The following is an 18,437-nucleotide window of genomic DNA, read 5'->3' on the forward strand; positions in this document are numbered from 1 at the left end:
CTCCATGATATACATTTTTAAAGATTTATTGATCAATGAAGAAGTCCAGCATATGTGGTATTAGTGATCAACACTGGACCTTGTGACCTCACACATGCGAACCCTTTGCCCTGCCACTGACCCATCTCCCCAGCTTCTGTTTTGTTTCTTTGTTTATTGAGGAGCTTGGAATCTAGATTGTTTTATGGACAATTTCTTTTTAAAAATGACAGCAGCTGGGGGCTGGGTACAGCCAGTGCTATACACAAAGACCCATATTCAAATCCCTGGTCCCCACCTGCCGGGAGCAAACTTACTAGTAGTGAAGCAGTGCTGCAGGTGTCTCCCATTCTCCCTCTGTCTCCCCCTCCGTCTCGATTTTTCTGTTTCTATAAGTAAAGCCACCAGGAGCAGTGGATTCATCACGTAGGCACGGAGTCACAGCAATAACCTTGGTGACAATAAAAAAAAAAATGATGGCAATTAATCAAAATGCTTAGAAATACTGTGTTCAAGGGGCCGAGTGGTGGTGCACCTGGTTAAGCACACACATCACAGTGTGCAAGGACCTGGGTTCAAGCCCCCAGTCCCTACTTGCAGAGGGAAAGCTTCAAGAAGCAGGGCTGCAGGTGTCTCTCCCTCTCTCAGTCTCTCCTCCTTCCTCTCAATTTCTGCCTGTCTCTGCCCAATAAATAAATGAATAAAGACAATAATAACAACAACGAAAGAGTGGTTAAGAAACACTGTGCTCCAAGAGAGGCCTTCTTTGGAAAACTGGTGACATTCAAATAAGGCATGTAGGTGAGCCAAGAGAGCAGTGTCAGTGTTATTGTCCCTGCTTTGTGCTGTAGTTATATAAGACGGTAACAATGGGAAAGTGACAACGGCTGTGTGTGTATATATCTCGTGTATGTTTACCACACATAAAAAATAAATAAAACATGAGCTGCTTCTGTGCCAACCCAAGGTAAAATCTTGACAGTCACCCGTTTGAGCCCACTGGTTTGGGTTGGAAATTCTTGGCTACCTCAGAACCCTGGGCAGTTATGTACATGACTGGCATGTGCTAGAGACACTCACGAGTGCTGTTTTAGAGAAAGTGCATGTATTTTAAGATCATTGTATTACATCTGTGAAGTATTTGAGTATAAAAGCTGTCTTTTCTCCCCTCTCTTAACAGGTTTTTACAGACGAGGTGGACTGTCATACTTCTCCATTTTTCCATTTTTCTCCTTAGAAATCAAAACATCTCAGAATGGAGACCTAAAAGCCTTAGAAGGGACTTAGTCTACTCTCCGGGAGGTAGTTTTGTGCATGCATAAACAAATGAAGTAGCAAATTAGAGGTTTTTTGGTATCTAAAAAAATGTTGGTTTTGAAACTATGATCAAGTCATGCAAGGTGTATCTGTAATGAATTTGACTTTGAATTTGATACGTGAATTGGGATATGGAAAACTGACTGCAGCTGGGGCAGGTTGCTGAGGTGTCTTTTACAGTTGGCCACCTCTCTCTTGCTGCTAGAACAGAAGTACCTGTGTTGGCTGAAGATTGAAAAAATGAATGATAGTTATCTGGAACAGAGCGTCCATTTGCACCCCCCTGCTAAGTTAGAGAAACATGCAGGTGAGAGCTTTGACATGTTAAGAGGCTTCTATAATGACAAACAAATGATAAAGATAGAATTATTTAATAAGTGTAGCAAATTTAGAGACGTGGGAAGATAAACATGCTAATTGGTGAAGAAATTATTTGACCAGTCATGACACTCGATATTTTTAAAATCTAAAAGTTAGTTTGTTCAGATGGGCTCTTACAGACTCTGAGGAAGCTTAAGAGTCTAAGAACAATCGCTGGATAGTTATGTTTTAGTAAATGACCAGACTTAACCCAGAAAGGACATCTTTACACAGACGGTAGTGAGCACCATGATGGTTTTTATAGCAATGTGTAAAATTACCGACCAGTGAATCACAGACACACTCGCTTACCTCTGAAACAAATGGCGCAGCCCTATTTCTCCTGCCACCTAGAAATAAGTGTCGGGGTATTAGGGAGCCCCAACAGCTGAGGGACCCAGAAAAAACAGGCTTCTGCAGCACAGCTAGGAAACCACCAGGACTGGTGTGCTTGATGCAGAATCTATTGTCATTCATGACTCGTGACAAGGAGCATTATTATTGCTATTGTTTGTCAGTGTCCATTCTGTGTCGAGGTGTGTTATCTGTAGGGCAATTTCTGACCCCAGTCAAATTTGTAAACTTCCTTTATCCATCTCAGCCTATAGATCCAGGAACCTTTATCCATCTCAGCCTATAGATCCAGGAACCTTTATCCATCTCAGTCTGTAGATCCAGGAACCTTTATCCATCTCAGCCTATAGATCCAGGAACCGGAATTTTGATGTCTGCATCCACTATCAATAGATGCCATGTTGGTTCTTGATTATCATGAAGCTGAGTCTAAAAGACCAGTTTTGAGCAAATACACTCATCTCTGATAATTTATTTGGAATAAAATATTTAACTTGCTAAGATCAGATGGTATCATCATGACCAAGCCAGCAGGTCTTGACATCTGTGGGAAGTGGTATTTCATGAATCTTGAAACCAGGGCCTCAGGTCAAACAACTTAGTGCCAAGTTAGGGAAAAATACTCAATTGGAAAGTCAAAGATACACTGTATTTCACTGACTATGAGATGGCATCCAGTTACAAGACAGACCTTTTTTTTTTTTTTATATACCTCTCAGAAATACAAATGCTGCTAATTAAAATGTGACATGCAGTTATTTTGAGTCACCGCTTGAGAACAGAAGAGTTAAGACATGCATCTTAGAGATAGTGAAATGTGGAAGTGCAGAGTTTTCCTCTTTTGAGGTAGGCCTTTGGCTTTGTTTCTGGTCACCAAATTTCACAATTTCAGAAAAACCAAGCAAATGTAGTTCAAATATTTTTTTTAGAATTTGCTTTCTCCCACAAAACCAAACTAAATGTTTGAGTGAGATGCTTCATTTTCAGGCTGGCCTAGTGGCCTTGGAGCCTCCTGGTGGCCTGGAGATTGACATTAAACATGGCATCTTGAGGGCGTAAGGCACGACATACTTCTCAGAAAGGTTTTGATTTTGCCAGTGGGTGCTGTGTAGCCTCATGTTTGCATTGTATGTGTGAAGGTCATGCAGAGGTCTCGTTGTGCAGAATTGTCCCTTAGACTCTATCTCCATGCTGAAACAACAGCAGTGAAAAAGCTAGCAAACAAGAATGGTGACTTCCTATTCTAGGTGTTGACCCTCAAGTTAAAAGTAGCAGAACCAAAGGCTGTGCACAAAACTACCTCCCCAGAGACAGACTAGTCCCTTTCTCTCCCCATCCGCCTCATTATGAACATAGTGGAAAATAGTGAGTTCTTATCGAATTTAATGAGAAGCGCCAACACGTTCGAGTTGAAGTATGACCTTTCGTGTGAGCTGTACCGCATGTCTACGTATTCAGCTTTCCCCGCCGGCACCCCTGTGTCGGAAAGGAGCCTTGCTCGCGCTGGCTTCTACTACACTGGCGTGAAGGACAAGGTCAAATGCTTCTGCTGTGGCCTGATGCTGGATAACTGGAAACCAGGAGACAGCCCTGTTGAAAAGCATAAGAGGTTGTACCCCAGCTGCAGCTTCGTTCAGAACCTCAATTCATCAACCATTTGGGGAGCCTCCTCTCTGCCCGCTTCTTCTTCAGTATCTCATTCCACACACTCATTACTTCCAAATGTGGGAAATAGTGGCCATTTCAGCAGTTCATGTTTGAGCCTGTTATCAAACCCTGTGAACACCAGCTCAAACCAAGACTTTTCTGCCCAGAGGACAAGTTTCCACCATGGCGCAATGAGCACTGAGAAGGCCCGGCTACTCACTTTCCAGATGTGGCCTCTGACCTTTCTGTCCCCGGCAGACCTGGCCAAGGCGGGCTTTTACTACATAGGGCCTGGAGACAGAGTGGCCTGCTTTGCCTGTGGTGTCAAATTGAGCAACTGGGAGCCAAAGGACGATGCCATGTCAGAACACCTGAGACATTTCCCCAGCTGTCCGTTTTTAGAAAGCCACATTCAAGACGCATCACCGTACACCGTTTCCAACCTGAGCATGCAGACACACTCGGCTCGCCTGAGGACCTTCCTCAGCTGGCCGGCCAACGTACCAGTTCATCCTCAGCAGCTGGCAAGCGCAGGCTTCTACTACGTGGGTAAGAGACTGACGACTGACTGACTGAGATCCTCTGCCTGGCTTCACCCCCTTTGGCATGCAGATGATGCACATTACTGAGCTTTGTTCCACAACTGATTTCAGGTCACAGTGATGACGTCAAATGCTTCTGCTGTGATGGTGGACTCAGGTGCTGGGAGCCTGGAGATGACCCGTGGGTGGAACATGCCAAGTGGTTCCCAAGGTAATGGTTTTGAAGTTCTCTTTGTAGCTGTGTGTGAAGCAGGACCTGGGTTATACAGCAGCTCTGCCCCCACCTGCGTAGCCACAGGGAACAGACCCAAAGGCCCCCAGTGAATGCTTTCTCCTCCCTTTATTGGGGGGATTACCCCAGTGAATGTTTAAAACCACAGACCACCAACTGTATGCACGTGTGAATGTGAACATGTATGCATGTATTAAAAAAATTTTTTTTTATTATTTATTTTCCCTTTTGTTGCCCTGGTTGTTTTGATGTAGTTATTGTTGTTGATGATGTCGTCCTTGGATAGGACAGAGAGAAATGGAGAGAGGAGGGGAAGACAGAGGGGGGAGAGAAAGATAGACATCTGCAGACCTGCTTCACCACCTGTGAAGTGACTCCCCTGCAGGTGGGGAGCCGAGGGCTCGAACCAGGATCCTTACTCCGGTCCTTGTGCTTTGCAGCATGTGTGCTTAACCTGCTGTGCTACTGCCCAACCCCCTCACCCCCTTTTTTAAAAAGCAAAATTTTTATTGCCACCAGGGTTATTTCTGGGGCTTGAAACTGCCGTTATGAATCTACCTCTCCCAGCGGCCACTTTTTCCTTTCTTATTTGATAGGACAGAGAAATTGAGAGGGTGAGGAAATAGAAGGAAAAAGAAAGAGACACTTGTAGACCTGCCTCACTGTTCGTGAAGCTTGCCACCTGCAGGTGAATCTAGGTCCTTGTGCGTGGTAATGTGTGAGCTCAACCAGGTGCCTCACTGCCCAACCCCTCCCAGGAGAGCTATCTCACCAGCCCTGTTCTGAATTTGTGAATATACAGAACTTCTGTATGAATGGTGTCGCTGATTAGAGAGCTTCCTGCCTGTCTCCTAGGTCCTGTTCTTGTTGTTCAGAGTGTTTTTAGGAACCTTGGGCTAACTGCACAGTTGGGAGATCTGAGCAGGGACAGACTGACTGCCTTGAGCACATCACACCGGTCCTGGCAGAGTAGCGGCACAGCACTGTGCCTCTGCCTGCAGTTCCACTGGCCACGGGCTGTGTGAAGTCAGGTGTGCCCCTTTGTGCCTTTCCTGGGGAGTGCTAGTGTCCACAAAGGGCTGCACAGAAAGAGCCCCCACTTCACTTCGTTTGCATTGCAGGTGTGAGTTCTTGATACGAGTTAAAGGACAAGACTTTATCAGTCGGGTTCAAGCCAATTACCCTCATCTTCTTGAACAGGTCAGGATGGTTTTTGTTTGTTTGTTTGTTTTTACTTTACATCTTTGGTTAAAAACAGCTATTTCTGGCAGGAGTATATAGCATAATGGTTATGCAAAGAGACTCTAATTTAGAAACAGGCTGGGGGTATGGATCAACCTGCCAATGCCCATGCTCAGCAGAGAAGCAATTACAGAAGCCAGAACTCCTACCTTCTGCTCCCCCAAAACAACCTTGATCCATACTCCCAGCGGGGGAGAAGTGATAGGAGGAAGGTAAGAGGACTCTGCACTCCAGCTCCATCAGCACCCAGAGAGAGGGGAGGAAAAGGAGAGGGGCATATGGAGGTAGTTATGATGTCATGAGTGGCTGGAGGGGAGGAGAGGATTGGATCAGGGGAAAAAAGGGGCAATTATGTATAAACGTAGAGATGATGTGTAAATGTAGAGATGATGGTTGGCCCATGTCTACAACCTTGGGGGGACTGTAGTGACTTGCAGTGGGGAGGCTGAAGATTCAGAACTCTGGTGGTGGGAATACTGTGGATTTAAACCCCTGTTGACATGTAATTTTGTAAAATAAAAAAAAATAACAATAAATATGATTTTAAAAAGGGAGTTGGGCTGTAGCGCATGTGGCGCGAAGCACAAGGACCGGCGTAAGGATCCCGGTTTGAGCCCCCAGCTCCCCAACTGCAGGGGAGTCGCTTCACAGGTGGTGAAGCAGGTCTGCAGGTGTCTGTCTTTCTCTCCCCCTCTCTGTCTTCCCCTCCTCTCTCCATTTCTCTCTGTCCTATCCAACAGCAACAATATAACAACAACAACAATAACTACAGCAACAGTAATAAAACAAGGGCAACAAAAGGGGAAAAAAAAAAGCACAGGTGGTAGCACAGCGGGTTAAGTGCACATGGCGTGAAGCACAAGGACTGGCCTAAGGATCCAGGTTTGAGCCCCCAGCTCCCCATCTGCACAGGGGTTGCCTCACGGGTGGTGAAGCAGGTCTGCAGGTGTCTATTTTTCTCTTCTCCTCTCTGTCCTTCCCTCCTCTCTCTGTCCTATCAACAAAACAAAACAAAACAAAAAAAGAGACTCTCATACTTGAGGCTCCAAAGTCCCAGGTTTAATCCTCCACACAACCATAAGCCAAAACTAAGCAGTGCTCTGGGAAAGCAAACACAAACAGCGATGTCATCTTATGATAACTACCTAATATGTTGTGTATTTTTGTGTGCGGAAAGTTAAGAGTTGCCTCTAAAATATCTTATTTATTTTATTTTTTAACCAGAGCACTGTTTAGCTCTGGCTTGTGGTGGTACTAGGGGTTGAGCCTGGGACTTCAGAGTCACAGGCCTGAAATTCTTTTCAGAACCATATGCTATCTCCCAAGACTTGCCTTTGAAAATAGACTTTTTAACATCCTATTGAAAAGTACTATTTTTTGGATACATACAGATCCAGAGTTAGAGATTTCATGAAAAATGTTTATATTTTTCTCTAGATTTTTTTTTCCAAATTTAAAAATTTTTTCAGTTATTTTCCCTTTTGTTGCCCTTGTTGTTTTAACATTGTTGTGGTTATTGATGTCGTTGTTGGATAGGACAGAGAGAAATGGAGAGAGGAGGGGAAGACAGAAAGGGAGAGAAAGATAGACACCTGCAGACCTGCTTCACCGCTTGTGAAGCGACTCCCCTGCAGGTGGGGAGCTGGTTTTCTCTAGATTTTAATAAAATTAATTGAGGAGAATGTTTGTGGAATGGTAGCATTTAAAGGCTTTACTATATACATTTTTCTATTGAACATTTTATTTGTTTATTTTGGATAGAGACACAGGAATTGAGAGGAGGAGAAGATAGAGCGGGAGAGAGACTGGCAGCACTGTTTCACTACTTGTGAAACTTTTTCCCTGCAGGTTGGGCCTGGAGGCTTGAACTCAGGTCCTTGCCCGCTGCAGTGTATGTGTACCACCGTCCATCCCTTCATATACATTTTTTCCTAAAAAAAAAGTTTGAGAAAGAATTTGTCTTTGCCCATCCATCCCCCCCATATACATTTTTCCTAAAAATTTTTTTGAGAAAGAATTTTTTTTTTTGCCCATATTACTGGAAAAACATATACAAATTTATGTGAAAGTGGTCCAGGAGATGGCACAGTAAAGCACTCTCAAGCCTGAGGTCCTCAGTTCGATCCCTGGCAGCACATGTACCAGCATGATGTCTGGCTATTTCTCTTTATCTCTTCCTATCCCTCTCATTAATTAATAAATAAATAAGTAAACAAAAATATCTTAAATTAAATAAAGAATTTATGTGAAAAATATGAGGGTCAGCCAGTGCCTAACCATAGTTAATAGAACTGAGAAAGCATCCAACTTATCTCAGAGGATCATCCAGGAAAGTTAGGATCTTTAGAGTGAAAGGCAAACAATAATTATCTCATAGGTCACCACAAAAGTCACCGAATATTGTAAGTAGATTTTATTTGTTAATACAGACAGTACATAAGAGACTATAAGTTTAAGACCTAGAAGACTGTTAGATGCAAATAAACTACTGCTTTAGATGTTAAAAACTCCTTTGCCAGTGATCAGGTTGGTTGCAACAATGGAATAGCATAGGTTTCTTGATCTATTTGTTGCGATGGGTAAATTAAGATTTGAATTTTCACTTACATATATGTATATCTATACGTTTTCCCCCTGTAGCTCTTATCTACTTCAGACAATCCAGAAGATGAAAATGCAGCGTCACCAAGTATGTATAGTGACGGTAATGACTGTGTCACCAAGTATGTATAGTGACGGTAATGACTGTGTCACCAAGTATGTATAGTGACGGTAATGACTGTGTCACCAAGTATGTATAGTGACGGTAATAACTGTGTTTAAGCGGAACCTGTAGCTGTTGATGATGATATGCACTTGTATCATGATTTGTAACACATTTTCAAATACAGTAAGTTGATATTTCTTAAACCTAAGCACATATCATAATTACTTGAGCTAAAAATATTAAGGCCTTAGGGGCTGGGCGGTAGCGCAGCCGGTTAAGCGCAGGTTAAACGCAAAGCGCAAGGACCTGCAAAAGGATATGGGTTTGAGCCCCCGGCTCCCCACCTGCAGGGGAGTCGCTTCACAGGCGGTGAAGCAGGTCTGCAGGTGTCTATCTTTCTCTCCCCCTGTCTTCCCCTCCCCTCTCAATTTCTCTCTGTCCTATCCAACAACGACGACAATAATAATAGTAACACCACCACCAATAAACAACAAGGGCAACAAAAGGGAAAAAATATTATAGATCTTTTGTCTCAGCTTCAAATATACTGAGTTGAACCAGAATGTCTAGGGGTGGGGGATTTGAACATCTGTAGTTTTAATAAACTGCAGGCACCCAGTCTGGTCTTTGTCCTCAGACCATTATGAAAGCAGATGCACTAGGACTTTAAATTACTCACAGCCTCTTTTTCATAAAACAGAGAGGGTGGAAGGTATCCTCTTCTACCCTCAGAAAGGATTCTGAGCTGAGCGGGGGACCTTGAGACTCAGAGGTGAGGTGACCCGACCGTCACCTTCATTGTACAAGGTGACGGAGCCAGTCCTTGAGCAAGCTCTTCTACTGCATGACCTGGAATCCAGTTCAGTTCAGTCGTTATTTATTGTGCACCTGCTGTTCTGGGCAGAGTCGAGGACAGGGCAGAACCCTGCTAACTGTGCTGTCTGTACAGGAGAAGGGGAGGCAGGGAAAGCAGAGTGTGCGTGAGGGGCTGTTAGTCCAGGACGCTCAGAAAGTTTTTGCAGGTGAGGTATTGTCATAGTACAGCGCTGAAGGGAAGGTAAGAGTTAGCCAGGTGGTAAAGGGAGGAAGAGTGCAGCATTCCAGGACTGGAAGTGCAGCTCACTAGGTAGGGTGTGTGACTTGGCGTGTGCAGCCTGGGTTGGAGCCCTGGAGTCACATGGGAGTATCATGTCATTGGGAGGAGTTCTGAGGCTCTGTAGGGTCTGTGTCTCTGAATGAAGTCAGCCCGGGTATGATGAAATTGTGCATGTATGAGGCCCTGACTGCAAAAAACAAATAAATAAACAAAACACACCGACCAACAAACCAAAAAACCCTCCAGGCTGAGAGAATAGTCCACATGAGATTTAAGTGGCAAAGGAGAATAGACATATTGAAATACTTGGTTATGACTGTGTATGGCCAGAAGGAGAGTTTGCCAGGTGAAGCCTGAGGGAGACACACCATGAGAGTGGGCAGCACTGCTGTCCTCTGGGACTGGACAGGAGTACAGAGTGGATCAACAGGGAAGAAAGGGGTGGAACTGGACAGGCGGACAAGGTCCAGATTGTGTGCAGTCTCGTAAGTCACAGTGAAGTTTGGATTTTATCCAAAGAACAGTAGAATCACTGGTGGAGCAGAAGAGGAGGAGGGCACAATCAGTTTTGTGTTTTTACAAAGTGACTCAGCTTGTTTTGCTGAAAATGAGAGCAATGCTGGAGGAGGCCATTACAGCATCAAAGCTGGGCGACAGTAGTGGCCCCATGCGCCAGCATACAGAGCAGGTCTGATTTAGAAAGCTCTTTCGTTGACTCAGTATGGGAAGATGAGCCATGGTGGGGGTGATCCTCGACATTCCCTCTCCTTCCACTCAGTCGTGCCAGAAAATGCATCATGTCAGAATACAGTTTTCCTCATTCTTATTTCAGCGACTGTGTACATTGTTATCGTAACTGTAGTTGCCTGACCATACACATCATTATTGTAAATTTGACAACAGTGATACAGTAGCACTTACACTTTTGGGGGGTTTTCAGTACTTAAAAAATTTTTTTTCAATTAAAAAACATGCATACTATGCTAACGTGCCTTAAATTATTTATTCTCGGTAGTTATTCATTTAGGACCTGGAGAGAGCTCTTCAGACGATGCAGTCATGATGAACACACCTGTGGTGAAAGCTGCCTTGGAAATGGGCTTCAATAGGAACCTGGTGAAACAGACAGTTCAGAGTCAAATCCTGACGACTGGGGAGAATTTCAAAACTGTCAGTGATCTTGTATTAGGTTTGCTTAAAGCAGAAGATGAGATAAGAGAAGAGGAGAAAGAAAGGGCAGCTGGAGAAGAGGAATCAGGTACATACATGGAACACCACAGTCTCTATTCCTATGAGTGTTTAATTTCACAGTATTTCAGCTACTGAACATATACTCACAATCAATCCAACCCCATTTTCCCTACGTTCAGCATTTTGAGTTTGAATTCTGAAAATTTACTTCACCTTAAAATATATTTGAATTGCATTATGAATTGGAGCTATATGTTGCGTGAAAGCACTCCTTCCTAGTTTTTCTTTTCTTTATAATTTTTTTTTGTTTTTTCTTTTAATTATCTTTATTTGTTTATTGGATGGAGATAGGCAGAAATTGATAGGGGTGGGGAGATAGAGAGAAAGAGAGACACCTGAAGCCTGCTTCACCACTCGTGAAACTTTCCTCGGGTAGGTGGGGACCAGGAGCTTGAACCCTTGTGCATTGTAATGTGTGTGCTTCACCAGCTGTGCCACCACCTGACCCCCTTCTTAGGTTCTCTTAATTCTGTTTCTGCTCTGGGCCAATAGCTGGGTCTTTTAATCACTCACGACCCATTTTGGTCCCAGGCTCATTGCTCACTCCAGCCTGCTGTAAATTGAGGTGAGGTCAGGATCAGTCATTGGTTTTAAAATGAATATAACAGTGTCTCGGTCTGTAACTAGACATTAGCAGGCAGGGCTGACACAAGAGCTGACTTGGATAGTGCATTCGCGTCATCATGCTTATGATCCAGGTTTATATAAGATTTGGGGAACGTGGGAGCGAATTCCGTCACAGCTGGCAGTTGACAGCTCTCTGTGGCTTCTTTAGGTTCCCCTAAACTCATCTTCACGACTCTACCTATCTTCTGCTTCATCTCTGTGAGCTCTGTCAATTTACAGAAATGATGAGGGAAATGCTGAGTGTTTCTGTTTTGTTTTTCCACTAGGGTATTACTGAGGCTCAGTGCCTGCATTATGAATCCACTGTTCCCAAGGGCCATTTATTCCTTTTTTCTTTTTTATTTGATTTGACAGGACAGAGATAAATTAAGAGGGGTGGGGGAGATAAGGAAGGAGTAAGAGACACCTGCGGACCTACTTCAACATCTGAAGCATCCCCACTACAGGTGGGGAGCAGGGGCTCACACCCAGGTCCGTGCGCGTGGTAATAATGTGTGCTCAGACTGGTGCACCACCACCATCTCCCCTTTTTTCTTTCTTAATTTGTATTTTATTTATAGCCACCAGGGCTATTATCAGGGCTTAGTGCTTGCATGATGAATCCACCACCACTGGCCGCCATTTCCCCCTCTCTAGATATATATTTAAAATTTTTTAAATATTTTATTTGTTGCTGTTGTTGTTTTATTGCTGTAGTTGTTGTTGTTACTGATGTTGTCGTTGTTGGATAGGGCAGAGAGAAATGGAGAGGAGAGGGGGAGAGAAAGACACCTGCAGACCTGCTTCACCACTTGTGAAGCGACCCCCCCTGCAGGTGAGGAGCCGGGGGTTCGAACCATGATCCTTACGCCTGTCCTTGTGCTTTGCGCCACTTGCACTTAACCCGCTGCGCTACCACCTAACTCCCCCTCTATATTTTACTAGCAGGACAGACTGAAGTTGAAAGGAAAGGGGGAGACCAAGAGGGAGTGAGAGAGACAGGCACCTACACCTACAGACTCCAGTGCTTGTAAAGTTCCCTCTCTGCAGATGAGGGCCGGAGACTTGAACCCAGGCCCTTGCTCATGGAGTTTCAAGTGTTTTTCACTCATCTAAGCTTGGACTCTGAAATATGCACAAAGCATACAAAGAAAAAAAAGTATGTCTTCTATCCTTACTTAAGACTGTCTATGGTCTCTTTATCTCAAGGATAGTTGATAGTAATATTGTTTATTCCATTTATGCACAAACCTGCCCCTCTCCAGAAAGGCGGTTGTTCTCTGCCCAGAACGAGGCCTCTGACCACAGCAGTCCGACACCCTGCGTTACCAGCGGGAAGACCTCTGTCTGCACCACCAGTGCCGCAGCAGTGCGGGCCAAGCTGATCTTTGCTCAGCTCCGTCAAGTGCTGTTTTTCAGCTGAAATACAGATCAAGCCGCGTGTCATTCTCAGTCTTTCCATGAGTTCATGATTCCTCAAAAAAGACAACACTCATCTGCATACAGACCCCAGAGGGCCTAAACGGACCCAGCTACAAAATAATTTATATACAGCAAACTATATAGTAAAAAAGACTCCTTAATGTGGTCAGGGAGATAACTTAGTGTGTCAGCACATGTCTGAGTCCCCAGAAGTCCCAGGTTCAATACTTGGCATCACTGTAAACCGGAATTGAGTAGTGATTTGTGATATAAATAAGTACATAATGAATCTGGGAGCAGGGAGGTGGGTCACTTGGCAAAGTGCACATTACCATGTGTGAGGATCCAGGTTTGAACCCCTGGCTGCTGTGTGCGAGTACCTGCCGGGTGCAAGCTTCTTGAGTTGTAGATTGGTACCTCTCTGTCTCTCTCTCTCTACACCTATCTCTCATCCTCTATCTTAAAAAGGGGGGAAGAGGGGTCAAGCGGTAGCGCAGCATGTTAAGCGCAGCTGGCGAAGCGCAAGGACCGGCTTAAGGATCCCAGTTCCATCCCCTGGCTCCCCACCTGCAGGGGAGTCGCTTCACAAGCAGTGAAGCAGGTCTTTCTCACCCCTCTGTGTCTCCCCTCCTCTCTCCATTTCTCTCTGTCCTATCCAACAACAACAACAACAATAATAACTACAACAAAAAGGGAATAAATATTAAGAAAAGTTTTTTAAAAAGATATTTATGAGAGAGGAAAAAGTGAGAGAGACAAAGTACCTCTCAGATCTGGCAGAAGTTTGTGTTGAAGATTTTTTTTTGCCTCCAGGGTTATCGCTGGGGCTCAGTGCTTGCACTACAAATGCACTGCCTCTGGAGGCCATTTTCCCCATTTTGTTGCCCTTGAGTCCTTGTTGCTATTGCTGTAGTTGGATAGGACAGAGAGAAATTGAGAGAGGTGAAGACGAGGAGAGAAAGATAGACACCTGCAGACCTGCTTCACCAGTTGTGAAGCGACCCCCTGCAGATGGGGAGCTGGTAGCTCGAACTGTGATCCTTGCGCTGGTCCTTGCGTTTAACACCATGTGCGCTTAACCTGCTGCGCTACCGCCCAGCCCCCCACATTCATACTTTTAAGTCCACTGTTGCAGCCACTGTGTCAGTAGAGGCCGCTGAGACCCACTATCATCCCAGTGGCCTTTAATAAAGAAAGCATTTTTAAAAAGACTCCTTAATGTCAGGCTGTAGCACAGCGGGTTAAGCGCACGTGGCGCTAAGCACAAGGACCCGCATAAGGATCCTGGTTCGAGGCCTGGCTACCCACCTGCAGGGGGTCGCTTCACAAGCGGTGAAGCAGGTCTGCAGGTGTCTGTCTTTCTCTCCCTCTCTCTATCTTCCCCTCCCCTCTCCATTTCTCTCTGTCCTACCCAACAATAACAACTACAACAATAAAACAAGGGCAACAAAAGGGAATAAATAAATAAAATTTATTTAAAAAAAGACTCCTTAATCTGAGCCTCACTATTGTAGTCATAACTTTGACTTTTTTCTTCTGCCATAGTACTGCTCAGCTCTGGTTTATGGTGATGCAGGGGACTGAAGCAGGGATTTTAGAGCCTTAGGCATGAACGTCTTTTTGCATAACCTCTCCCTTAAAATTCTTGTCAGTCCTTATTGTAAATAGCAGTGTTAGTAGACATGAGATTAGGCACCTACAAACTAGTGCATCCCTGATGACAAGTTCTGGTAGTTTCCATTTGATTATAGGCACAGGTATAGAAGGAGGTTTGTGAATAGTTTGAACATGTCTTGTCTGTTTTCTTCTATTTAAAGATGATCTGTTATTAATCCGGAAGAATAGAATGGCACTTTTCCAGCATTTGACCTGTGTGCTTCCAATCCTGGACAATCTGTTAACTGCCAGGGTAATTAATGAACAAGAACATGATGTTATTAAACAGAAAACACAAACATCTTTACAAGCAAGAGAACTGATTGATACTGTTTTAGTAAAAGGAAATTTTGCAGCCACCATATTCAAAAACTCTCTACAAGAAATTGACCTCACATTATACAAGCATCTATTTGGTGAGTGTTGAAAAATTTGGGAGGGAACTTCCTATATAAATTGGAAATATGCTTCCACTGATAATGTGTGACTATGTTAATTTTAAATACATATATTTGTCATAGTAATGCTTTTTTTTCCCCTCCCTAGTTGAAAAGGACATAAAGTATATTCCCACAGAAGATGTTTCAGGTAAAGTACTGTTAATTAAACCAGTAGAAAATGTTACTTTTATTTTCCTACCTTTTCACTGGAGAAACAGAGAAATGTCTTTTATTACAAATTCTCTTCTCTTTTTTAGATCTGCCACTGGAAGAACAGTTGAGAAGACTGCAAGAAGAAAGAACATGCAAAGTTTGCATGGACAAAGAGGTGTCCATAGTATTTATTCCTTGTGGTCACCTAGTGGTGTGCAAAGACTGTGCCCCTGCTCTAAGAAAATGTCCTATTTGTCGAGGTACAATTAAGGGTACAGTACGTACATTTCTTTCATGAAGATCTTAAGTTTTGCAATTGATGGACTAAGTGTATTGCAGTTTAAAATTTTATACTGATTTGGCTAAAGATTGTAAAGTTTTACTTAAAACTCAGACATTTCATATATTTCTATATCTAAAACATTGTGAATGTTTTAGGCTTTTGTCCTTGTGAACAAAAAATAGGGAAAGCACTACAAGCATTATACTAACTAAAAATATTAGCACAGTCAGTAAGTGAAGTAAAATGGAAGGGTTTTGAGTTAAGCTTTCAGAATTTTTAATATTTTGGAATTGTATTAGGAACCCAGATCACAGAATCTCTATGCCATTTTCAGTAAGTGTGCTGTACATAGGTCTAGGCATTTGTTGTTTTTTAGGGACATGGCATTTTTATTCAAAATTTTGTGAGGTATATTTGATTTCAATAAAGCAATCAAATTACTCTTGTCCTGAATATGTTTCTTTTCTAATCATATTCTGACATGATGCCAGCCAGGTGCTAAGCTCATTTTCTGCCACTCTTCCCTTTGTCCAGTGTATTCCAGCCACCCTTTTTTTTTCAGTTTCTAAATGTAACAATCTCTTTTGCTTCAGGATCTTGGACTGGAATGCTCCCCAACTCTTTCTTTCCTTGCTGAACTCCTACTCGTTCTCCAGGTCTTCACCCAGATGTCAGTTCCTAGAGAGGCTGTCCCTGACTGCACCTATCTCAGTTATATTCCTCAGACTTTTGTTTCTAAGCCTCTTTAAGAGTATGTGAGGATTGAGCAGCTGAGCACCAAGATTGGCACACTGCACTGGATCACAGCTTATATGTCGAAATCCCCAGATTCATGACAACTACTATTAAACAGAACTGATTTTTGACAGCCTTTTAAAAGATTTATTAATGAGGAAGAAAGAGTCAGAACATCGCTGTGGTACATACAATGCATGTGATTGAACTCAGGGCCTCATGCTTGAGAGTCCAATGTGTTATCAACTGAGTTGCATCCTGGGCCTAGAAGTTTTTTTTTTTTTTTTTTTTTTTAAGATAATTTTATAACATAATCTAACTTGATTTCTTTTATTAGACTACCTATTCATCCAACCACCATTTATTTAGTTTTTTCATCTATAATATCAATGTTATTATATATATGTGTGTGTGTGTGTATATGTTTTCTTTTTTCTAGTCAGGGTTCCACTAGAGCTTAATGCCTGTGCAATTATACCTGCTCCTGGTAGACCTACTACCCCTGAAAGTGAGAGACAGGAAAAGGGAGATACCATCATTGCCACTCTGCAGCTCTGTGAAGTGCCTCCACTGTGCATGGTAAAATGTGCTCTACCTCCTCCCCCCCGTTTCTGTGTTTATCCTGTCCATCCTTGCACTAGTATATGTTTGTCTTTTTAAATTTTTTTTAAATTTTAATTTATTTATTCCCTTTGTTGCCCTTGTTTTATTGTTATTAGTTATTATTGTTGTTGTCGTCATTGTTGGATAGGACAGAGAGAAATGGAGAGAGGAGGGGAAGACAGAGAGGGGGAGAGAAAGACAGACACCTGCAGACTTGCTTCACCGCCTGTGAAGCGACTCCCCTGCAGGTGGGGAGCCGGGGGCTCGAACCGGGATCCTTACGCCGGTCCTTGTGCTTTGCGCCACCTGCACTTAACCTGCTGCGCTACAGCCCGACTCCCCTTTTTAAATTTTTTTTAAAAATTATCTTTTTTTACTGGATAGAGACAGAGAGAAATTGAGAGGGGGAGGGGAAGAGAGGCAGAGACACCGGCAGCCCTGCTTCACCACTCGTGGGGACCAGGGGCTTGAACCTGGGTTCTTGTGCACTGTAATGTGTGCACGCAATCAGGCGCGCCACCGCCTGGCTAAGACTAAAGTGCTGTAGGACTTCAAGTTAGAAAGTAGTAATTATGGGAGTCGGGTGGCGCGACGCGCAGGGACCGGCATCAGGATCCCGGTTCGAGCCCCCGGCTCCCCACCTGCAGGGGAGTCGCTTCACAGGCGGTGAAGCAGGTCTGCAGGTGTCTGTCTTTCTCTCTCTCCATTTCTCTCTGTCCTGACAACGACGACATCAATAACAACAACTACAGCAAGGGCAACAAAAGGGAAAATAATAATAAAAAAAAGTAGCACTTATACCTAAATGTGATGACATACTTCTGAAGCAAATAAGGCTTTTTTTAAAAAAAAAAAATTCAAGTTTCACACTACAGAGGTTATCTTTAAAAAAATTTTTTTATATTTATTTTCCTTTTGGTTGCCCTTGTTGTCTAACATTGTTGGGGTTATTGTTGTTGTTCGTTGTTGGATAGGACAGAGAGAAATGGAGAGAGGAGGGGAAGACAGAGAGGGGGAGAGAAAGACAGACACCTGCAGACCTGCTTCACCGCCTGTGAAGCGACTCCCCTGCAGGTGGGGAGCCCGGGGCTCGAACCGGGATCCTGACGCCGGTCCCTGCGCGTCGCGCCACGTGCGCTTAACCCGCTGCGCCACCGCCCGGCCCCCACGAGGGACGTTTTGTAACTTTCCGCTGGACAGTGGCCGGGAAGCCAAGTGGGCCAAGGCCAAAAGCCACGCGCGTGTTCGGGCGCCGCCGAGCCACTTCCCCAGCCTGGCCACGGCGCTTCCCTCCTCTGCGCCACGCGCTGACACATCCTTTCTTCCCGTGCTTGTCCACCGTGGGACGGACGCCAGCGGAGGCCGAGCGGCAGCCCGCGGTGACAGTGCCGGGAAGCCGGCGGGAGGCGGTGCAGGGCCCCGGAGTTCCCCTGGCAGCCGCGGCCGTCTGCAAGTCTGCGCTCCGTTTTTGAAACGCTGGTCCCCTGGAGTCTCCCCCGCGGGAAGAAACGTCAAAGATCTTATTTCACTCTCCGGCAGCGGCGGCGTGTCTGCCGCAGCCCCGCAGAGCCGGGGGTCTCTCTGTCCCGGGGGTGGGGAGAGGCGTCCATCCCGCGCCCGCTGGCAGCTCCGAGTCGTCCGTCCGTCCGCACTGACCCGCGCCCGGGGGTGAGCCAGCACCTTCCCACGTGGGTCACGGCCAGAAGACGCCGGGGACACAGTGCGGCCCAAGGCACTGCCTTCCCGCCGATGAAGGCGGGCGCTTTCCCGGCCCAGAATTCAGAGAGAAAAGACGAGCTGGCCGTCGGGAGC

At 44.6% G+C, this 18,437-nt stretch overlaps 1 protein-coding gene across 2 annotated transcripts in view; it reads left to right on the plus strand.

Moving 5' to 3' along the window:
- The window catches only part of BIRC3 (baculoviral IAP repeat containing 3), a 50,659-nt gene extending 34,931 nt beyond the window's left edge, over nucleotides 1-15,728 (plus strand). For both annotated transcript variants that reach the window (XM_060179731.1, XM_007520727.3), the window contains exons 2-9: nucleotides 1,160-4,206; nucleotides 4,311-4,410; nucleotides 5,553-5,631; nucleotides 8,314-8,362; nucleotides 10,492-10,734; nucleotides 14,573-14,827; nucleotides 14,958-14,999; nucleotides 15,109-15,728. In XM_060179731.1, coding sequence (XP_060035714.1) covers nucleotides 3,357-4,206; nucleotides 4,311-4,410; nucleotides 5,553-5,631; nucleotides 8,314-8,362; nucleotides 10,492-10,734; nucleotides 14,573-14,827; nucleotides 14,958-14,999; nucleotides 15,109-15,302 — 1,812 coding nt within the window. In that variant the 5' untranslated portion in view covers nucleotides 1,160-3,356 and the 3' untranslated portion in view covers nucleotides 15,303-15,728. The remainder of the gene's footprint in view (nucleotides 1-1,159; nucleotides 4,207-4,310; nucleotides 4,411-5,552; nucleotides 5,632-8,313; nucleotides 8,363-10,491; nucleotides 10,735-14,572; nucleotides 14,828-14,957; nucleotides 15,000-15,108) is intronic.
- Nucleotides 15,729-18,437: the final 2,709 nt, after the last annotated feature.

The sequence above is a fragment of the Erinaceus europaeus genome, chromosome 20, assembly GCF_950295315.1.
Source record: "Erinaceus europaeus chromosome 20, mEriEur2.1, whole genome shotgun sequence".
NCBI classification, from domain to species: domain Eukaryota; kingdom Metazoa; phylum Chordata; class Mammalia; order Eulipotyphla; family Erinaceidae; genus Erinaceus; species Erinaceus europaeus.